At 50.0% G+C, this 21,828-nt stretch overlaps 7 protein-coding genes across 7 annotated transcripts; 6 read left to right on the forward strand and 1 right to left on the reverse strand.

The window, feature by feature from the left end:
* Nucleotides 1-847: 847 nt before the first annotated feature.
* On the forward strand, nt 848-2,172 carry ALT_2169 (serum paraoxonase/arylesterase family protein; the record flags this gene model as incomplete). Its single annotated transcript, XM_033562941.2, has 2 exons — nt 848-1,159; nt 1,216-2,172. 2 exons carry the CDS (start codon nt 848-850, stop codon nt 2,170-2,172), a joined length of 1,269 nt encoding a protein of 422 aa, XP_033418832.2.
* Nucleotides 2,173-2,527: 355 nt separating this feature from the next.
* On the forward strand, nt 2,528-3,709 carry ALT_2170 (uncharacterized protein; the record flags this gene model as incomplete). Its single annotated transcript, XM_033562942.2, has 1 exon — nt 2,528-3,709. One exon carries the CDS (start codon nt 2,528-2,530, stop codon nt 3,707-3,709), a length of 1,182 nt encoding a protein of 393 aa, XP_033418833.2.
* Nucleotides 3,710-4,250: 541 nt separating this feature from the next.
* On the reverse strand, nt 4,251-7,042 carry lreA (white collar 1 protein; the record flags this gene model as incomplete). Its single annotated transcript, XM_033562943.2, has 4 exons — nt 4,251-5,584; nt 5,641-6,079; nt 6,149-6,234; nt 6,304-7,042. 4 exons carry the CDS (start codon nt 7,040-7,042, stop codon nt 4,251-4,253), a joined length of 2,598 nt encoding a protein of 865 aa, XP_033418834.2.
* A 1,346-nt stretch (nt 7,043-8,388) lies between these two features.
* ALT_2172 (putative RAS small monomeric GTPase) lies at nt 8,389-9,620 on the forward strand (the record flags this gene model as incomplete). Its single annotated transcript, XM_033562944.2, has 5 exons — nt 8,389-8,443; nt 8,567-8,615; nt 8,688-8,704; nt 8,800-9,234; nt 9,307-9,620. 5 exons carry the CDS (start codon nt 8,389-8,391, stop codon nt 9,618-9,620), a joined length of 870 nt encoding a protein of 289 aa, XP_033418835.2.
* Nucleotides 9,621-12,631: 3,011 nt separating this feature from the next.
* On the forward strand, nt 12,632-13,699 carry ALT_2173 (Zn(II)2Cys6 transcription factor domain-containing protein; the record flags this gene model as incomplete). The annotated part of the gene is made up of 3 exons (XM_089599269.1): nt 12,632-12,697; nt 12,804-12,901; nt 12,991-13,699. 3 exons carry the CDS (start codon nt 12,632-12,634, stop codon nt 13,697-13,699), a joined length of 873 nt encoding a protein of 290 aa, XP_089456415.1.
* A 2,819-nt stretch (nt 13,700-16,518) lies between these two features.
* ALT_2174 (aldose epimerase family protein) lies at nt 16,519-17,571 on the forward strand (the record flags this gene model as incomplete). The annotated part of the gene is made up of 2 exons (XM_033562946.2): nt 16,519-17,006; nt 17,073-17,571. The coding sequence occupies 2 exons, from the start codon at nt 16,519-16,521 to the stop codon at nt 17,569-17,571; spliced, it is 987 nt and encodes a 328-aa protein (XP_033418837.2).
* Nucleotides 17,572-20,318: 2,747 nt separating this feature from the next.
* Nucleotides 20,319-21,385, forward strand: ALT_2175 (nicotinate-nucleotide diphosphorylase (carboxylating); the record flags this gene model as incomplete). The annotated part of the gene is made up of 3 exons (XM_033562947.2): nt 20,319-20,474; nt 20,534-20,589; nt 20,656-21,385. 3 exons carry the CDS (start codon nt 20,319-20,321, stop codon nt 21,383-21,385), a joined length of 942 nt encoding a protein of 313 aa, XP_033418838.1.
* Between the last annotated feature and the right edge of the window lie 443 nt (nt 21,386-21,828).

Consider the following 21,828-nt stretch of genomic DNA (forward strand, 5'->3'; position numbering starts at 1 on the left):
TGCATGCTTTGGGTCTGCTAGCAAGGCCCTTGTTTTTTTTTCAACTCGACCACATGGGCGTAATGGGAGGGGACGGCGAAGGATGCATGTATCGAGCTTCTCATCTCTTTTCAACATAATTGTGAAGAATCACATGCGATGAGGCGATGCTGCAACATTTTTGGGAATTTGATTATTTTAAAATGGCTATTCGAAGAATGAACGGAATGGGACAACTGGGGGTACTCTTCTCACTTGATGTGTTTATCTGTGCTCAGATTTCTAACAAGATCATTTCTCCAACTGTCGCCCAAATTGTTGTAGCCATGAAATTTGCTTTTTCCGACACTGGTGAGAGAATAATTGTAAGGGAAAGCTGTGCTCGGTTCTGTTCGGCAATTCGACATTGGCCGGGGTACTATGTCTCCAGGTGCAGAGAGTCCATACGCCATAGCTCCAACGAGGATCTTCAGCTTCTTCTCCACTCTCTGATGAAGATCCGTTGCTCCATGACTGACTGACCAATCGAAAGACCATAATTCATGGAGCTATCCAAATGCCGCCATGTTAGCGCTTACTATGTGGGACTATTCACCACTACTATCTAGATACTCCGTAGTCTACTGCTCCATTCCTTCCCCGCCCTTCGGCCCCTTCCACAGTGAGCACAGGTGGAGGTATCACATAATCACATTCTCAGCTATGCTCTCTTTTCTCCTCCTGCCTTTGTCTCCTTGCATCAACCTGTTGTATAAATGCGAGAAAAGACAGGCACAGGCTTATATATCGCTTTCATCTCGCAGTCTCCATAGACTGAACTAACAGACAAACCAGGAGTACGGAGAAAGGCGACAACGAGACCGTCACAATGGCTGGCTTCGTTCCTCTTGCTCTTTTTGCCGTCCTGGCTGCGACTCTGTATGGCCCTGTGTATCAGCAGCTCACCATCCTGGGGATCTTCCGGCGTCCGGTTCCTCTGGTGATTGTCGAAGGACAAGGTTACCACAAGATTGCTGATACGATGCAATGTGAAGATCTGCACTACTGGCAGCCTACGAACAAAATATTTACAGCGTGTGAGGATTCGGTCTTGCCACGCTTCAAGTGGTTCCCTCCGTTGGGGAACCTCGAGGAGCCCGCTGTCGCATCTACCGGCTCAATTCATGTCATCGATCCCAAGGTACTGCTTTCTTCCTCTCCAACTGGCTTGGGTTATCTCGTTGATCTGTTGATTAGACAATGAAGTCAACCCGGCTCTCATTTGAGAACTTCTCAGGTCCGTTTGTGACACATGGGATCGACATCATTGAGGACCCGGAGGATCCCAATGCTGTGTATATCTTTGCTGTGAATCATCTGCCGAATCCGGAATATACACAGGACGGCAAAGATGTTCCCCAGGCGCGATCTCAAGTCGAGCTCTTCCACCATGTTTTGGAATCAAGCACCATTGAACATGTTCGTTCCATTCAGCACCCGCTGATCGCTACACCCAACGACATATATGCAGAGAGTCCGAATTCTTTCTACGTGACCAATGATCATTACTACCGCGAGGGATACGGACGCCTGATTGAGGATGTTATCCCGGCAGCCAAGTGGTCGAGCATCATTCATGTACAGATCCAAGATCTGAAGTCCAAGGAAGCCGACAGAGGCATCGACGCCACGGTGGCTTTGACCGGGTTGCACAACAATAACGGACTTGGTCATGGTAGATCTAAGGACGAGATGCTCATCGTCAGTTGCATGGGCGGGACTCTGTATCGCGCTCGTTCAAACAGTGGCAACCGCACGATATCTATCATCGATGAGATTCGTCCAGGTGGCCAAATCGACAATCCCACTTACTACTCGGACCCGTATCGTACTGCTGCAGACGATGCCAGCGGTTACGTTCTGGCGGGACTGACACGTCCGATTGACCTGTCTAAAAATCACAATGATCCGAACGGTAAAGATGGAGCCATTGTATGGTATGTGCGGCCCAAGACAGGCACGAGTCGGGATGGGGAGCAATCCACACAATGGGAGTCGAGTGTTCTTTTCGAGGATGATGGCACTCTCATTCGGACTGCTAGCACCGGGCTCTTGGTTCCTAGAGAAACGAAACTTGGAGAGGGAAAGAAGGCATGGTTGTTTGTGACTGGGTTCGTCTCAGAGAGCGTCATTGCCATTGAGGTTGATCTTTGAAGCAAGTCTCTTGTATAGACAGCTTGAAGTCTTATCTCTATATCTCAGAATTATCCCATGTGTCGATGACCAGAATGACAGTCATAGCTGATATTACATCTCTATCCCTAGCTGTAGGGAACTTTTCAATAATTTAAATGTAACAACATGTTTGTAGCCTAGAAAATTATTATTGTTGTGATGAATGATGCCTTGCAGCCGTGGTGCTTGGACCAGATCCTGCCTGAGGCACCCAATTATTTCCCATGTGTCAACATTCGGACTGTCACCGCCAGCAGCATCTCAAACACGCCAACGCTTCGCCACTTTCTTCCTCAAGCTTGCCAATATGTCTCTGGTCTGAGGTGCTTTAACCATGCCATCGACCTTTTCCACTCACACAGCCCTGCGTATGCGGGGCAATTGCCCAGCCATCACCTCCATGGCATCATCCCTGGTCCAGCATCAGCACCTCCGCCATCAACCTGCCGCCATTCGCAATTGCTATAGCCTTTTGACTCGTGGCTACGCCAGCCCATCATCGTCACCGAAATCACATACACGATCCCGATCGTCTTCCCAGCCGGGCTCCCCCATTGTCCCATCCACCTCCTCGACCGCGACCACTTCTCTCGCCAACGATGTCAACCCTCCGCCGAGCACCCGGCCAGCAGACCTCAACCTCCCAGAGCCAGTGTCCGCGTCGGCCGGCCCGGCCGACAAGCTGAAACGCTACGTCGCGCTGGGCCGCGCCTACCTGTCCTTCTACAAGACGGGCCTCAAAAACGTCTACCACAACTACCGCGCCTCGCTTCCCCTCCGCCGCTCGCTGGGTCTACCCGTCTACCTCCCCATCTCGCCGCCCCCAGCACCCTCTACCTCCACTTCCACCGCCGACGGCAAAACCACACCTTTCCGCACAGCCGTGCAATCCCAAAACCTCAGCCGCGCCAACTTCCAGCTCGTCCGCCGCGCCGCCTACGACGTCCGCCGCATGATCCCCTTCACCCTCATCCTGATCATCTGCGGCGAGCTGACCCCGCTCGCCGTCCTGGCCCTCGGCAACGCCGTCACCCCCTTCACCTGCCGCGTCCCGCAGCAGATCAAGAAGGCGCGGCTGCAGCGCGCAGACCGGAAACGCGCCGCCCTCGCCGCCCACCAGGCGCAGGCGCGAGGCTCCGTTACGGGCCCCGCGGCCGGATCGGACGCTGAGCACGAGCTGCTGGCCCGCGAGTTTGCACACGCCGACTGGGTCGAGAAGGCGTCGGCGCAGGAGATTCTGCAGGCGTGTGCGGCGTTGGGGCTGGTGCGGACACATACCCGGCCCCCGGCGTTGGTGTCCTGGTTGTATCGGCCGCGGCTGCGGCGGTATGTCGAGTACCTGGCGCTGGATGATGAGTTGATCCGGCAGGGGGGAGGGGTCCCGGCCATGGAGGCGGCGGAGGTCAGTATTGCGGTTGAAGAGCGAGGGGGCGTGGGTGTTGCGGACGGCAAGGAGTGTTGGGAGGCAGAGAGGGAGGAGAGACGGTGGTTGGAACGATGGCTGGAAAGGGCTTAAGGCTTGCAAGTGTATTTATCTACTGATGTATATTACTTGGGATAGATATCTAGACCTCTGGCGCATGATATGGACTAGAACCGAAAGACGTCTTTGCAGTTCGTGATTACTCAAACAAAGCACGGATCGAATGGCAAGCCCATCGTTTGCATGGCTTGATTGGTTCCTATAGAAACGTAATTATCCCAGACCAAATTGTGGGCTGGCGTTGCACTTGGAATGTCGTAACTTTTCGGCTGCTTCTGTTTCTTCCAGCCGGTTCGCCCCGAAAATACATGTGTCGTACTGTACACTCATCATAAGTCATATCGTTATTGAGAGTTCATCTAACTTCGTGCCCCAAACCGAGCGAATCCGATCGTATAGTGTAGTCGTTATATATGGCCCGTCGACGCCTATGCCTGCTGAAACCCTTGAAAGACCATCGGTTTCAAAGATACCGCACGAAAGTCAAGAAAACGAAACGAGACGGACAGAACGCTTGCAATTGAGGTTCGTGATAAACCGCATGACAAGAACGAAGTTGTAGTGAAAAGCAAGTCTAGGTGGCTGGGGCTTTTTTCTGTATGGCATTGCGGACCTGCTTGGCCCATCGTAGCCCACAGCTGTTGCAAAGATCGCGATTGCCACTGGGCCCTCTGCGCCATTCGGGCGTGGTCCGGGTCTGGCACATGGCGCAGGTCTTTTCGACGGGAACAATGCTCTGCTTTCTCTTGCGCTTCTTCCTCCGCGCAAGGAGCCGCTGGACCTCGTCGGATAGGGCGCGGTTCTGTTTCTCCAGTTCGCGGAGCTCGAATTGCCAGCTTGAACCTCGTGCCGTGTTCAACTCGGCGAACAGTATTGGTTCATCGAGAGCCGGCACGTATTGGTCACCGGATGAACCCACTGCCGACTCGTCGGAAGTCGGTTGGCCTGCCGCAGTGACGTTTCTTCTTCCTGTTACACTAGTGTCCCCTCGACGTGCAGCGGTGATATTCGTAGGTACAACCTCTTCCGTCCCGGGAGCTGTCTGCGGTGATTTGGGAAAACGCAGCTGCGCGACCAAGAATGACGGTTTCTCCCCTTCCTTGCTGTCTCCAGGGTACAATGTGGTTTGGGCCAGTAACATGTGACCCTTTTTGTGCCGTATTTTATGGTTAAAGCTCGCCTGCTGGCCAGTCCGAGTCACCTCTAAAGCCTGTTTTGCATCCTCCCGGGCATCGGCTGGGATCAGGTCCTGAATGCCTTTACCGACCAGATCATCGGGCACTCGGCCAAGCACTGGCCGAGCCTTCGAGGACATGAAGAGAATGATGCCAGAGATCGAGAGCTTGGCCCACAGATCGTTCTCGGCTAACCAGCCATCGCCAAAGTTTGCGAGCTGGTCCAGGTGATACACGGGACAGACCCGGCCGGTCATCACCATATATTGCCGGCCACGGTCGCCGATGTGCCACGAGCCGTGACTTTCAAACCACATGTACCCGCTATACTTTGTCCGGACGCGGTACATGACACTGACCGGGTCGGAGTTGGTGCAGGATCGGAGATCGCGTATGACAGGACCGATATCACTGGGATGGCAAATCGTCGATAGTGTCTTGCCAATCAACTCATTTGAATCGTACTCGAGAACATTTCGACAAGATGGAGATAGGTACAGCAATTCACTCTCGAAAGAGAGTACATGAATGACATCGTCGGTGTTCTCGACTAGAACGCGGTCCAGATACTGCTGGTAGCTTTGGTCAGGAGTGCCCAAGCTGTCCAATATCGTCGAGACCTGGTCGTGACTAAAATATGTGGCAAGGTCCGGATGCAACTTATAGATGTCCGGGGGAGGCGCCACGTAAATAGGCAGCTGCTTCCGCTGGTAGTTAATCATGTAAGTACCATCTGTCACATTTGGTCAGTCAGGTCATCAAGTCCAAACGAGAGCATCCAGAACATACCTGGATTTCTCATTTTGATGGCATCGGGCTTTTCCACGAGATCGACCTGGAACCCAACATAAAATCGGTAATCGGGCGAATTCCACCGGACAGGAATCATTGTGATCAGGTTCATAAATGGCTGACCGCCCTTTCTGTAGTTAATGATGGTGGCCTGGATCTCTCCACGGTGCTCTATTGTAGACCGCAATCGATATGCCGTATGTTGATCGACGAACTTTCGGGGCATGCCCTGCTGAACCACACCACTGGGGTCCTGAAGAAAACGACAATTCTGGCCAACAATCTCCCCCTCAGTGTAACCGGTCAGCCGCACAAAAGCCTCCGATACATAGATGATAGGATGATCCTCCTGGTGGATGTCGCACAATGCAAATGCACATGACAAATCAACAGCGCCGATATCAATCTTGGGGTCGGGTCTTGAGACGACCTCGGCCTGGCTGAGGTTAGCTTCTACATATGGTAGCATTCAAGCCGTCGGATTGGCAAGACGGGATGATCTCACCAATATACTCATCATGTCAATGCCGCTGCTCGAATATATGCTGTTATAAGGAGTGATCTCACCAGTGGTCGCCGACTTGATTGAAGCTGTGAAATCCCATGTCAGTCAACAGTCTGTTCATGCACGACACAAAACACAGTAAAAAGAAGACGCACTTTTCATGGGCGATGGCCTCTTGGGCTGAATGTAACGGTGAGAAGAAACTTGTGTTGTAGTGGCTTGAAGGTGCTGGCGTCGCCTGTGCGGTAACTGCTGGTTCCGTGAAGAATCGGTCGATTTCGAAGCGTTGGTTGATCTGCGGGCCATGGACGTGGCCTGGGCCATATTGGTGGTTTCTTTCGCATCAACCGAGGATGTCCAGAAGGAGCTGCTGCTCGATGGATCTGCTTGCAAGGTAGAAGAGTAGGATGCAGTTGGGTCTAGGCTCATGGTCTGGTTCTGAAGCGAAGGAAGCTGATGCATCGGCTGCCCATTGAAAGTCTGTTCAAACATCAAGGAGGGTTGTTGGTATACGGAAGAAGGGTCGTATGCAAATGCACTTGCTGTATCCAGTGCCACGGGCACGGAGTTCCCCATGCCAGAGAGCGGGTCATACGCGAACAACGCATTTGACAGACGGTCAGACAACGGCGCAGGGGCCGCGGGAAGAGACGAGCTAGAAGCCAGCAGCTCGTCGGCTGACATGCTGCTCAACAGCATATCTGATCCATGCGATTCAGAGAAAGGAAAGTCCCCCATTCGGAAGGGATCCAACGGCGCAAATGTCATCATCATCTCGTCGTTGCTACAGTCAAGGGCAGGATGAGAGGTGTTGGACTGGCTACTAGAGGTCGTGGGAGCCATGGGGAATGAGGTATTGCCGTAGTAGTCGCCATCATTGATGTTGTTGGCCATCTCAAAGCGTAAGGCGACGTTCGATCGATTCGATGGGGGTGTGTCCTGGCCAATGAGGGGATCGCATCTACACAGGATGCCTCGAAAACTAGCCCACGATGGTAGACATTCCTCCAGGGGTCAATGATTGGCAGCCCTGTAAGTGGATCCAGAAGGTTCTGCCTGAATCCAGCAGCAGAAGGTCCGAAATTATAGACGATGTACAGACGAGACGGTGCAACTGTGGAGTTGCTGGGAATCTGGGAGTAGATTAGTTCCCTTGTGCACTAAAAGAAGCAAAGCGGAGTCCTACTCAGATGAGGGCCACGACAATATCAAGAATCATGGAAGGAAATGAAGAAAAGGATTACCTTGAAGATTCAACAGTAAAATTGGCTATACAATAGTAACCGCACAGAACGGAGGAGCAGCAGATGAAAGATATGCGGAGTACCTATATCACTGAGATGAAGCGATGAAGCGACCGTCCAGACGAAATGCTCAGCGCTGGATGGACGGATGTAGATTCCGTGATTTTCATCGAATAAGACTGAGGGGCGAGTACATATGTTGAGGCAGTATGAGGGTTCATTCTGTTTCTGTGAACAGAAGGACTGCAGACTGCCAATGAGCAGAGAGACGGAGACATTGAACTCAATTGATCAACTTGACGTGTCGACTTCGAGTGTGACAGATCAGTTGATGAGGCAAAAGAGGCTCATGGAGGCAAAATCTCATGTATCTTGATATTCCAAAAGGAAAACAACGAGTCCCCAGAACTCTTCAGGGACCAGTTGAGGTTGAAGTTACCGAGAGGATGTAACTTATGAAAGCTTAAGTGATCATTGATTGATGCGTTGTTACAAGCTTCTTGTAGTCTGCACCCAATCTCCAACTGGTGGAACTCAATATGTACTATCAGGACATCCCCAGATTTTCCGAGTCAGCTTATTGAATAGACTACTCGTATGCAACAGCATATTCTCCCCCATATTTATTTTATACAAGATTATCCTACGTATGATCCTGATAAGATAAGTGGAAATTGCAGATGGCCATCACACACCGAAAGGGGAACTTTGGCGTCGCGCCGTCTCTGGCGGCGTCTCTCCTTTTGATCGCTCGTCTCAGGAGTCGAGTCCAGGTCTCTGTTGCAACAAAAGAAGCTTCAATGCGAATATTCATTCAGTTTGGCTCTCTCTCTCTCTCAATTATCGGTCCATAGCGATTGCGATTCTATTACCTCCTCTTTTTGCCCATAGCCCAGACGGCCTTCCGTCAAAATACTTGATGTATCACGAAAATAAACGTCTCCTCTAGTGACGCATAAAAAATCACATCCAATTCCACATACAAGGAAAAACACAATGGCAGACGAGCCAGACAAAATCTCCATTACAATTTGCGGCGATGGTGGATGCGGTATGTTTTTCCGCATTCTTGCCAGTGAAGATTTCTGAGATTCCGGGATTCTCTCGTCTGGACAGCGAGAGGAACAGCTTTCATTATCGAGAAAGGTTGACACTGATCTGCCGTGACTGATAGGTAAATCATCCATCACTTTGCGACTGGTGCGGAGCCAATGGGTCAACGAGTGAGTATCCCCCTTGAAACAAAATCGCAACGTGCAAGAAAAAGGACTGACCCATCGCGACAACCTTAAAAGATACGACCCTACCATCGGTAAAGCAGTACCCGAACCCTGAACTCCCATTCTTCTTTCGTCTCGACGCGTGATCCTCTCTAACACCCATCTTGATTCCTCGGAGGACTAATAGAAGATTCTTATTCGGTAACACGCGTGATCGATGGCATTCCCTATTTCTTATCCATCACCGATACTGCCGGCCAGGAGGAGTATAGAGGGCTGTTTGCGCTGTCCAACCTGAGGTCTGACGCATTTCTGCTCGTCTACGACATCACCAATGCGTCGAGTTTAAGCGCATTAGATTACTTCATGGGTCTGATTGATATCGAGGCAGAGCAACGTGCGGAAGACAATGCTCGCTTATTGAAGGAACTGGGGGACAGCGCACGCGGTGTGGAAGTCGGCATGCCTCCTCCAGTCAAGATCATCGCCGGCAACAAGTGCGACCTAAAGGACAATCGCGTCATCAGTGCTAGGGAGGGACTGGAATATGCCCGCAAGCATGGTTGTGGGTTTATGGAAACAAGCGCGAGAGATATGGTGAACATTGAAGAGACATTTGCCCGTACGTAACTTGCCCTCTGGCAGTATCAAGGCTGCCCAGGTGAGACGGCCTATTGATCTGAAGCTATCGCAGTGATCGTCCGTCGTGTTACCGAAGCTCGTCGACTACATTACCAGCAGAACCAGGCGACGGCGAATCCTGGTCAGGCCGCAGCGTCTGCAACTGCGCGGCAGCCTGCCGAGCAGACGGTCGATGAGACCATCGCTGCTAAGCCATCCAAAGATGCCAGGTCCCCGTTCAGCCGTCTTTCAATCTTCGGGAAGAAGAGCAGTAAGCGTGCTGCACCGAAGCCAGATGATCAGACTGGCGAGTCCAAAGGTGAAGGGGTGGAATCGAAAGAGGAGCCCGGCAAACCAAGTATATGGAGACGCCTGCTTTGCTGCTGAATTTGACATCAAACATCCGTTCGATGGTATCATTCTTTATCTCTTTTCTTATCTTCTGTTTTTCTTATACCCCGGTCATCCGCCTATTGACTGGCGATGTCTTTCCATTCTTGACCATGTATTCGGGATGGAGTCCTTGGACATATCCCCACCAGTTCTTTGTTTTGTACATTATTGATAGGCCAGATGGACTCGATGTTTGTGCCAACGCAGCATCGGTCACGAAAGAATGAAGTCAGTCATCAATCAACCTCGGCATAAGCAGGGGCGACCAAGCAAGCTTAACTCCTGTGCAACTGTCACGCAACTCGAGCGATTTGGTGGGTCAAACGGCTTGTAGTTCCGATCAGGACAAGTCTACCCAAGGAGATAGGCACCTGGAGTCTGGCCAATTCAATGGTGGACATTCATCATCTATCTGACATCAACGTTCGATAAGATAAGCGTAAATCAGGGTCATTGATCGTCCTCGGCCAACAAGGTCATGTGGCAATTGAAAGTAACAGGATATGCACATAGTGAGATAATCACAAAAAGGTGTCCGAATCATTGATCATCACTGGGCTGATTGCAAGCCAAAACTCTATCTCAGGAATATCCTGGACATGTGGCGCAGACATGAAGTCAGCATTCAGCTCTCAGCTCTAAGTAGGTATGAAAGTTAAGAGGAAGTTGACTCTGATCGATGGGTCGTCCAGCTGCAATTGGCCGTTCCCAGACTCCAAGTAGGTTCTAGGTTGGTCCTCGGCGGAGTCAGATTACTGAGATAAACCTACCTCTCTAAGCGATGCTCATAGACAGTTTGGACTGTAAGGGGCATGGGCGAATCATCAACAGCAGTCATGACAAGATCGGTGATAGACTTCCATCATGATGTCAACGTCATTGACTGGAGATAACACTAAGGCGGCTTTGATATCCGCGGGAAAGAACTAGATGGGCAATAGAACGATAGAACATATATCATGATTAGGTAGATACAGGTCAAGCTAGAAGACACCTCGGCAAACAGCTCTCGGTCTCGTCAATTATCTTACCCCGTAGTATTATAGGGAAGAAACCATGTCCTGGAATTGTGCTCGCAATGAAGTGCATACTACGGATTATTTACTCCGAACAGGGATTAGAGCCGGTCTGCCGCTAAGCTTTTAAATGAGAAGTATCTGCATATCCAGGAGAGGGAGAACTCGTGACCGCGAACCGATGAATCAGCGGAAGACGCATCTAGTTGGTTGGTTCACTATGTGCTGATCACTGAAGCAGTTGAGAGTTGTTCTGGTGAGTAAAGAAACGATCGGCAGCCATGTGCCGAGAGGAAGACTCGAGAACAAGAAACCGCTTTATGAACGGTTTTAGATAATAATAATGCGATGTTTATGCGTCTACTCGGTCTTTGCAAATACTATTCAGCTTGATGGGTCCAGTATGCTGTAATGTTGATACAAGAGCGCTTAATGTACCTGAAGCTGAAGGAGTGTGATCATGACACAGTTAGGCAACATCAGGATCGTGAATTGATCCTGTCTGCTTCAACTCAGTGTCAATACCTTATATCCACTTCCCTAACAGAGAGAGGGTTGTGCGTCCTCGTTATCTGATAGTAGAGCTGATGATCAACCAGACTCGGATATACGGAATTGCTTTTACTGCGTCTTCCGAAAACTTTGTTTGGTGATGGATTGGCTACTGAGAAAGGGAACATGAAGGAAATAACAAATAAAATAATAAAAAATGAAATAAAAGACAGAGAGAGCATGCCGAGACCAGTGAGACGAGCAAATGCCTGTAAGAGGAAATTTCAAATCAAGGAAACATTTGCCCGGGACATCTCCGAGGCCCGATTGAAGTCTCCGGTTCCGAATACTGTATCGTAACGGATATCAGATGTGCTGTACGTAAAATTTCATGCAGTGTAAGGTAAAGTATCTTAGCATCTACCTTTAGGTATATTCTGTATTCCTCACACAAGATTCCTAATATGATTCGGTCATTTTGACGAAGGCATGGGATAGCTTTAGTTATTCAGTTTGTTTTAATGTCTGGACCAAATATCAATCAATACTTAAGTAAGTGTGAATAGGTCGTACCGCAGCATCTAAGGTATGAACTGCTGCTCGTACAATACTCTGTATATACAACCGGTCCCCGAGGGCCGTGTGGTATTACATGTACTGCAAAGTTCAAAGAATCACCGAACACAGCTAGCCTTGATCCATATTTCCTCTTTGGGCATACTGGGCCCCTGCTGGGTCTCTTGGAGTCTTGGGCGCTGCGTCAAGTAGAACGGATACACTACTACCTTGCCTTGCCTTGCTGTAGATGTTCAACGCAGCTTCGGGATGGTCGTTGCCAATTGGTACCATCGAAGCTAATCACAAAAAGTAAATATTACTCATTTCCCTAGAAATTTCGAATAATCAAGAAATATCTCAAGTATTATTCATAATCTCCCCAGTAATAATAATAATCAATCATCATTACCCTCAGAATCTAGTTAAAAAGCTGTTGGTCCTCCCTCCTCCATAGCTTCTCTGCTCTATTAGTATACTATACTACTACTACCTTACCCTACTTACTACTACTTTACCTTGGATCAGTGGATAACCACCTATAACCAGCAGCTACAGACCCTTGTGTTATATAATCTACTGCCTTTCTTATCGCTGCAACCTTTACTGGCACTTCCTTGGGTCCATCCATTTCTGTCCATCCCTCCATTACATCTTCGTTCCTTTGTCAGCTGTTGGGACTGGCTCGTGAGCTCATCTATTCTCCGTTTACTTAAGCTCATAGCCCCCACCATTCGACCAGTCCGTTATATCATTGACCGATCTTAATCGTCCTTCCAACCTTCAACCATTGCTGTTGTTCTTACCCCGGGAAGTAGGGGTTTAAGATAGCCGGATATAGTTTTCGTTCGATCCGTCTGGATTGGCGTTGCCCTACAATCGCACGCGCCCTCGTTGGTGTCAACGGCATCTTACTTTAATTGATACTTCCTATACCACATAATGACGGCACGTCAATCGTCACCCACATCTGACCACTCACATTCGGACGGCAATGTTCGCAAGAGGGTGTGTAAGGCGTGCGATCGATGTAGATTGAAGAAATCAAAGGTAAGCAAGCCACGGTCCAGAAGCAAGCATCAGCGCGCTCTGAGGCGGCGCTGACCCAGTGCAGTGTGACGGCGCCAATCCATGTGGACGGTGTAGGGCAGACAATGCCATCTGCGTCTTTGGCGAGAGGAAGAAGGCCCATGATAAAGTGTACCCCAAGGGGTGAGCTTGCACCTTTGGCTACTCTTGACTTTTATATGCGCGCGGGGAGGGTTGGACATCAACAATGCTAATACATATTTCGCTTACAGATACGTTGAGATGTTGGAGCAGCAACAGGCTTGGCTGGTGTATGGTCTTCAGGAACTATATCGACGCTCCAGCGAGGGTGAAGGGTGGCCGGGAGAGCCGTTGAAATGCGAAGCAAACGGCCACCCTCTGACGCATGATCTGCTCACACGGCTTGGCGCTCTCGATCAAAGTAAAGGCGAACGCTTCGAGGAGAACACCGAGGTCATGCAGCAGGAATTGTGGAAGCAGAATGCCGGCCACATGCAACGACAGGATTCATCAGATGGCAGTTCCGAGAGTGCGCAATCGCCCATCACAACCTCGCGCTTCGCAGACGCCTTCTCGCGACATCAACTTCCTCCCACGCCTCCAAATCTTAGCCCAGCAGTGCGTACCCAGGCACCGACGATCAAGGCTGAACCCCAGATGGCTCCCCACAATCCCGCATACATTGCCCCCATGTCGATGCAAGGGGTAGTAAACCCCATCGCCTTACAAGGCCCACCGCAATGGCCTAACAGCAGCTTCGGAACATTTGACGAAATGGACATGATGGGGCCGTCCGACTTTACCAGTCTCTCCTTCGATGATCAGTTATCATCACCGATGTTCAACCGGCAGATTCCAATCAACTGCGTAACATCGGCCTCGTTCATGGATACGAAGAGCGACTACGAGGATTTCAATCAATTTCTGAATCCGAATCCGACAGAGATAACGTCCATCTAGAGGGCCAACTCCGCATATTGTACAGTGTCTTTTTTTTTTTTTTTTCTTCTTCATCTCATTTCCAGTCTACGTCATGTCTACTGTGGGAGGTTGTTTTTCCAGGGCTCACTATTTGATAGCCCAATGGTGCTTGGCGTTGGGATAAAACAACCGGAGGTCTTGGATAATGGAACCGCTAATGGGGGCGTTTGAGATCTTCCTTTCTCAATTTTGTTCTTCTACATGCATATCATGCCTGTTCATTTGTTTCGGTGTTTGACTCGGGCTTATCATGCCTGTCAGTGTTACACCATAGTGAGCGAATCGAACTTTGATACAACAATGACCACTCCTCTCAATATCGGCGACCGTATTTTTCTGGCTCATATGGCTCATATGGCTCATACTGTCTCATCATTAGATCATGGATCATGGTTGAATGATTGGACGACAGTGCCGATCAGGAACTGAAAGTGCGGAGTGACGTTTAGACATGCCTGACTAATAGCTGATGCAGAGAACTCTACGTCATGCATCGCCGCATACGGGGACTGTCTTACAGCGTTCGGCGAACTCAAACAGTACCTAGTCCTGGTACATTGGAGCGTTCATGAGCCCTCTTAACGTTTTTCTTGGCTGATCAATTAAAGCGTGCATTTGCAGCTTTTTCCGAGATCAGAGTTCATCAGCGCCTTCCTGGTCGTTTTTGAAGGTTTGAGGATTGTGATTCGGGGTTTTGTTGCTTATACGCCATTCTGTCTTTTCTTTTGATCTATCTACATTTGCAATCAGAGATCATGTATCACAATAGTTGATCCGCGAGTCAGTGTTTCCTTGTGCCATACGACATTGAGTCATATTATGATTATGGTTTCATTTAAAGATCGGTTGTGTCAAAACTCAAGGCTCAAAAGAAAAGGGAAAAAGGGAAAAAAAAAAAAGGAAAAAGCAAAAAAGGGAAAGAGGGTCCAAGATTCCCCACTGTGAGAAAAAGTTCCAATTTGACTCCATCAGGGCAAACTGGTCAGCCTGATCCCAGCCTCACAGCCCGAGTCCGCTTTATCTCCAGAACCCGAGATTTTCATAATGATTACTATTCCATTTGCTTGGCTTACAACTCAGGAGGCTGGAATACAAATCCAGAAAAGAGAAATAAAAAAAATTAAATAAAAAATGTCCGAGATGCCGACCTGCCGACCCAGCTTTTTAGAGTTGGTGGCTCGTTCCCAGAACCTGATCTCCCATCGGAAGTTGGCACCAGTTTTAGGCATCTTTACTCCATCAGTCCACCTACACAAACTTTGACTTGCTAGTATCTAGATACTCCGTAGACTACTGCGCAGAGGGCTGTTTCCTCCTTAAGACGGCGAAATGCTGGGATGGATGGATAGGTCGGTTATCTTTTTTTTCTCGTATTTACTTGTAAAAGCTGTCTCCGCGAGGGTTCGAGGTTTGTTTAGTACTGATCACATTGTGATCATGATGCTGATATCATATTGACATGGAGACAGCACCCTAAGACAAAGTACCGATTCTCATAGTACACTTCGGATAGTGGGTTCTTGTCCTCGATTGGGCCGTGGAAGTTGGAGCAGGTACTATCAGTGCATCTGGTTTTGCTTTGTAATGGAGCCTCAGCTCGGCTCTCGCTGAGAGATAACAGTAATTAGTCACGGTGCTGTCGCAAATGCTGCCATAGTACGGAGCACCGTGTAGAGACTATGAACAACAGATCGATACAGCTGTTAGCCATGAAGCTGAGGTAGCCACTGGAAGGTTTACTTCCGTCATCCAACCACTCATCCAGGCGAGAAGACTCATGGACTCGAAAACCTTAGGCAGCTTCTCGGACCCGGTCATCATCATCAGCTTCGGAGTCTAGGCCATTCGCATTCCGCAGATGCTTATGAATGGGCAACAGACTATTGTTTTCTCCAAGACGACAGGTTCGGATATCGGAACTTCGGGGTAGACGCTTTCCGTGATCACCGACCCGTGCTGATACTTGAATGCTTGACACTTGAACTCACAGCATGACTAGGAAGAAGAGACTAGATGATAGATACGAAGTCTGTTGACTGTGTCAGCTGCTCGACGAGTACTTAGACATCAAATACCTCGATTTTTTCAAGCGTAACGGTTGGCATTCTCGAGAGAATAATTCTCGGATATATCCAGATAGGGGTATCATAGGGGTACATTATATAAGCGCACTGCGGATATACCAACAAATGCTCCTATCAATGAGGATGAGCCGTCGACACACTGTTTGAGGCTCATACCGCGTATCCAAGCGCGGGGGCGGCTCTTTATGTAAATCTAGTGTGACACTGACGACGTCTATGCTCAGTGCTACCACAGTGTCATGCCAGAGAGCCCAAACTCAAAGGTAGGTGTACTGCCTCAGGCATCAACCCCCGGAAATCTACCGGATTAGGCAGAGTAGGCAAGAGTATCAACTACTATCAACATCTTTAGCCTAAAGTGCGGCCCCTCCCTCATCAACAAACCATTCCCGAATATCAACCTTTTATTCGTCAATTCGCAGCTTGCAATGGGTACTATGAGTATTTAGCCGTCGAAAAGAAGGACAACTAGACAACTAGACAACTAGACGTCCAAAATGTTGAAATGTGCCTCATCTCATTCAGGCTCCGGTGCTTTTTCCCGTACTGCCACACTCTGATCGACGTATTGCGGGGTTACGTAGACATCTGCCCCTCCTCCATATCAACTTGCTTTTCTGCAATTACTCGCATGTTCAGATTGACAACTTAACCTCATTATTGTCCATTTCCAACCAGTGACAAGATCCCAAGCAAGATAGGAAGACGAGCATCATGTCTGGAGATTCTGGATTCGCCTTTCTGCCTCTCGGAGCCATCATCCAGGAGTTCCGCGTCGGAGGGAAGAACATCGTTCTTGGTTTCAACACCCAGGACCAATATGATAAATACAACTCGCCTCACTTTGGCGCAACAATAGGCCGCGTGGCCAACAGAATCAAGGATGCCGTCATCCACAACCTGAATAATCGGGACTACCCCTTGGCCAAAAACAACGGGCCCAACTCACTACATGGCGGGGAGAAAGGCTGGGGCAAGCGTGTCTTCGATGGCCCTCAGACCGTGAAGCGCGATGGCAAGGATGCCCTACTGTTCAAGTACCTCAGCAAGGACGGCGAGGAAGGCTTCCCCGGCACAGTGGAAGTGCGAGTCTGGTACACGGCCAGCAAGGAAGACTCCAAGACGGTCCTAACTACCGAGTATGAAGTTGAGTTTGTGGGTAACGAGTGTGAGGAGACGGTTGTCAATATGACGAACCATAGGTAAGTTGCAGTTGACCAGGGTATTCTATCATAGTGCAATAGTTGATGGTATTTGTGTCTGCGTAGTTATTTCAACCTCGGCAACGGCCCTACCATCGAAGGCACCAAGGCCCAATTGTCCACCGCCGACTACCTGCCCGTCGACTCCACCGGTATCCCGCTTGGCAACATCGACAAATTCCCTCTGGACGTGTCCAAGCCATTCGTCCTCGGCGCGACCGAGCCCGACATTGATGATGTGTTCCTGATGGAGACCGATCCCTCCAAGGTCGTTTTGGATACTCGCAGTCAGCCCTTGAAACTGCTGGCGCAGTTCAGCCATCCGGACACGGGCCTGCACCTCGAGGTACACAGCACCGAGCCCGCGTTCCAGTTCTACACGGGTAAATACATCGACGTGCCCGCGATGGACGGACTGCCACCGCGCGTGGCTAGAGCCGGCTTCTGCGTGGAACCCAGCCGATATGTCAATGCGCCCAACGAGCCGGCATGGAGGCCGATGGTGCTTTTGAAAAAGGGACAGATCTTCGGATGCAAGACCGTGTACAAGGCCTGGAAGGCATGAGCGTTTTGTCAGCTCCTCTCCATAGTTATATGATATGCCTCCTTGTATCTCGGCTACGGCTCAAAATTAACTGGATGAGATTTCCCTCTTGTGTTTTTTTTTGATTCGGTGGTCCGGCACTCCGTAGTTTTAGTTCATGTGCGATTTTCGCCAGTTTTGGCCGCGGGACCCGCAGCATCATCCGATGCAGCGGCACTAAGACTAAGTGCCTGTGCAGGTAGCGCGCTATGTGCCGATTATCCTTATCTCCGTGATATGTATCCGAGAGACCATCAGCGTCACCCACCTAGAGAATAGTCTAGAGAGGTAGAGAGCGAATGAATTTGGTTCACTGGTTCCCACTTGTGCCAACCCAGAGAGACCAAGTCCATTCTAGAATGAGAAAAGTTCGATGCCCGGGGTCCACCCACATGAAATCGAAAACAAAACGGCGTCTGTCAGGCCATTGGACGAGCGGAGCCTGCTGAGGTTGAGAATTATACCGCGGAAGACGGTCACGGGCATAGTTCTATAGGCCTGTCCCATCCCATACTCCGTGCTGAGTTACCAACCGGACAAGTAGGATTAGTCTGACGTAGTCCGTAAAATGGCTCATTTGTTCCGTCCCTGAGATGCCAAGAGTTTCTCGAAGCCTACTATGGGTCTTCTAGCGCGCAATGATCGTCCATATGATCGTGCAGCATTTCGACTGGCTGTGCTCCTCTTGTCTTCTGTGCTATTCTATTCAATAGTGTACAAGGCCATATGACCACACAGTCTCGGCGAACTAACGCAATGGTATTGGCATTGTGCCAATGTATAGGGATAGATTATGTACATGACAATGAAAATAGATGGGAAGATGAACTCTACTGTTGATATTAGTATTAGGAGGACCTGGTCTGCAAGTTAGACGGGCTGTAGTATATGTCGGCAGTTACTCGAGTATTCAACGTGGCTATAAAAGCCAGTAACATATGGCATCCCACTTTCTCTGTAGGTACATGAGACGCCAGGGCTGAAATACTAGTGAAGTTCAGAATTTCAATAAAATGTATTGCGCATACCGAGCAGTAATTAATGGTAATGTCCCCTGTATTTCAGTATTATAGCGTAATGATACCATCGTACAGACCGCGGACGGAAAGAGGATTGCCGTGTAATTCCCTGGGTAAGATTGGCGGACGGAACGGAGATGTTCAACTTCCTCTACCTACGTACTACTCAAGTTGGAAAGATTATTAATGAAGTTCAGGAAGCGCATGCTAGGTTGATTCTGGAATCAACGTCTTTTTCTTGGCTATGATTCATCCAGTCATTGTCAACCTAGAGTCAAAGCTGGATGAGCATAACAGATACCATTTTGACCTATTTTTGTACTTACTTTCCTCCGCCGCCGGACCTGTTTACAGGTGTACACATGCAAGCCTTTTGGATGTGTTCGGCATGATCACATCAGCATAACCAGCTGTCCATGACATAATACGGAGTTATCAATCTGGAATCTGGTCAGCAACCGATCATATGTCCTAAGTCCGACAGGTCACAGAGTTGACAGCCAGATGCGGCGTGGCACAGCATATCCGGGTCCTGCATCGATAAGGTTGGTTTTCAGGGCGCAAGGAGGCTGTGTAGGTGTGTGTATCTCCTGAAGACTTGAGGTTGTTCGATGCCTCTGTGAGCTAGCACCATTGCAGAATTGCTTTGAGTCTGGTTGCTCTTGGCAGCTTGCACTCTTACCCCACATACTGTTTCGCAGCAGGTAGATAGTCTATGTTGACACTTACAGTTCTATATCAGATCTACCGAGCGGATGAGGCCGTGGTTATAGGATACTCTGTAGTGTTCGCGAATACGAGATAGCAGCACCAGAGGGCCAGAAGATGGTACGTGCGGACAACATGCATAAGCCTGACAGCTTGTCAGTTGCCCCAGCCTCACAGGCCAGACTCGCTCTCTCGTAGTCGTAGCGAATACGAATTTATAAGCGGAGGATTCAAGGTCAAGATTCTGGACAACAACAACTGAATCCTGTTGCCTAAAGCAGCGATCGACCCCTGAGTCTTTGTAAGCGTGGTCAAGTAGTTACATCAATCAGGAGCCGAGTCGTGGCTGTGTTCTTGGGCGGCCTGACTCCTTGACTTTGAGCTGCCTTTGAGTTTCTCGTCGTATTCGTCTGCGGCTTTGGTCTTCCTGGTGGACTTGTTAGGTTTCGCGATGTTTACACTTTACAGACTCGTTGATCTGACGATACATACCTTGTTCTGTTTCTTGCTAAAGTGATTACATTCAAACTTGTATCGAGTCTGATGTGTCAATATTACCTAAGTAGTCCAAATGAACTGTCTTTCACCCGAATCCCGTCCTATCTCGTCCTAAGGTGCTATTGCACTCCATCGACTTTGGATTGGTATAAGGTCATGTGATGTTATGCTCCATAGCACAGATTCTTCCGATCCCAGCCGAGCCACGTGATGCCCCCCGGATGTTGCCGATGCCCCGCGTGGGGTTGATCGATAGTAAGACATCTACCTCTCTATGCTCGATAAACAACTTCTGGGGACGCATTTCTCTCTTGCATACTCGTGCAGAATTCAATCAAGTAGCAGCTCTCATTCTCCGGCCGCCCCATCTGTCTGTATCCGTGCCAATTGCGCTGGCAGGGTTCTTGTACCACCGGACAGCCATCTTGACCCGCTTATCGGACCGAGTTCAGTGACCAAAAAAGGAAGACCTGCGAGTCAAACGCGCTTGTACAGCATATCAAAATGGCATCGGTCTACGGAGATCTTCGACATTTGCTACCGAACAACTACAAACGGCTCATCACCGCTTGGTTGGAGGAGGATTGCCCCAGCTTCGACTATGGAGGGTTTGTCGTCGGTGAATCCGAGGGCGAGGCAAGATTACTGGGAAAGAGCAAGGTAACGCTGCTTAGATGCAATCTGATAGTAGGAAGTTTCTATATACTGACTTATACCAGGGTATCGTTGCAGGTGTACCCTTTTTCGATGAGGTCTTTTCCCAATTGGGCTGCACGTACGCCTACCGATAAAGCCCCGCATACAGAACAGAATAGAACAGGCTGATGTTTGATACTCCCAGAGTCGAATGGCACGTCAAGGAAGGCGAATCCATCGACCCGATAAAACACTGCGCCACCGTCCGCGGCCCGATCCGTCAGATCCTCCTCGGCGAGCGCGTCGCTCTCAACATCCTCGCCCGCTGCTCCGGCATCGCAACCAAGAGCTCCGCCCTCGTGGCCGCCCTGCGCGCCCACGGCTGGCAGGGTACCCTCGCGGGCACCCGCAAGACCACGCCCGGCTTCCGCGTCGTCGAGAAATACGGCCTCCTCGTAGGCGGCGCCGACCCCCACCGCCACGACCTGAGCTCCATGACCATGCTCAAGGATAACCACGTCTGGGCCTGCGCCAACAACCGCTCCGCCGCGGACGGAGGATCTGGCTCCGCCAACACCCAGTCCATCGCGGCCGCTATCCCCCGCGCCGTGCAGGCGGCCAAGGCGGCAGGGGGGTTCTCGACCAAAGTCGAGGTCGAATGCCGCAGTCTCGAGGAGGCGAACGCGGCTATTGGCGCCGGCGCCGACGTCATCATGCTCGACAACTTCACCCCGGAGGGTGTCCGCGATGCGGCCCGCCAACTCAAGCAGGAGTGGGCCGGCAAGCAAAAGTCGTTCCTCGTCGAGGTCAGCGGCGGCCTGACCGAGTCTAACGCTGCGTCCTATGCCTGTCCCGATGTGGACATCCTCTCCACCAGCTCCATCCACCAAGGGACTCCCATCGTGGACTTTTCGCTCAAGGTGTCGCTGCGGTAGATGGTTTTGTGTATGCATGCGGGTTTGTTTATCATTCTGTATATGGCATTGGCGAACAGCCACGGGAGTTCTCGGCTTGTATCATTGACCATGGCATTGAGCATATCCTACATAAACGGTGGAGTAGACCCGAGTCCCAACTTGTAATGTCGTGGCTTGCGTGGACTTATGGTGTCGCGAGACATTCGATGTTGTCGCACCTTGCCTGGTGTCCGTCCACACTCTATGCTACAAGGCCAGAAACAGTAGAAGATGAGCCGGCGTCCGATATTGGCCTCTATGAACTGTCGAGAACAATTGCTCCTCAACTATGCACAGCGCGAATTCATCAAATCCCAGGAATCAACAAAAACCAAAGGGGTATATAGTACATCGAGTCCAATATAAAAGCATGACATGACATAATGTTCAACCGAATGACAGCCTTGAGCGCAGAAAATGAC

Source organism: Aspergillus lentulus (assembly GCF_001445615.1).
Source record: "Aspergillus lentulus DNA, contig: Alt04, strain: IFM 54703, whole genome shotgun sequence".
Lineage (NCBI taxonomy): Eukaryota > Fungi > Ascomycota > Eurotiomycetes > Eurotiales > Aspergillaceae > Aspergillus > Aspergillus lentulus.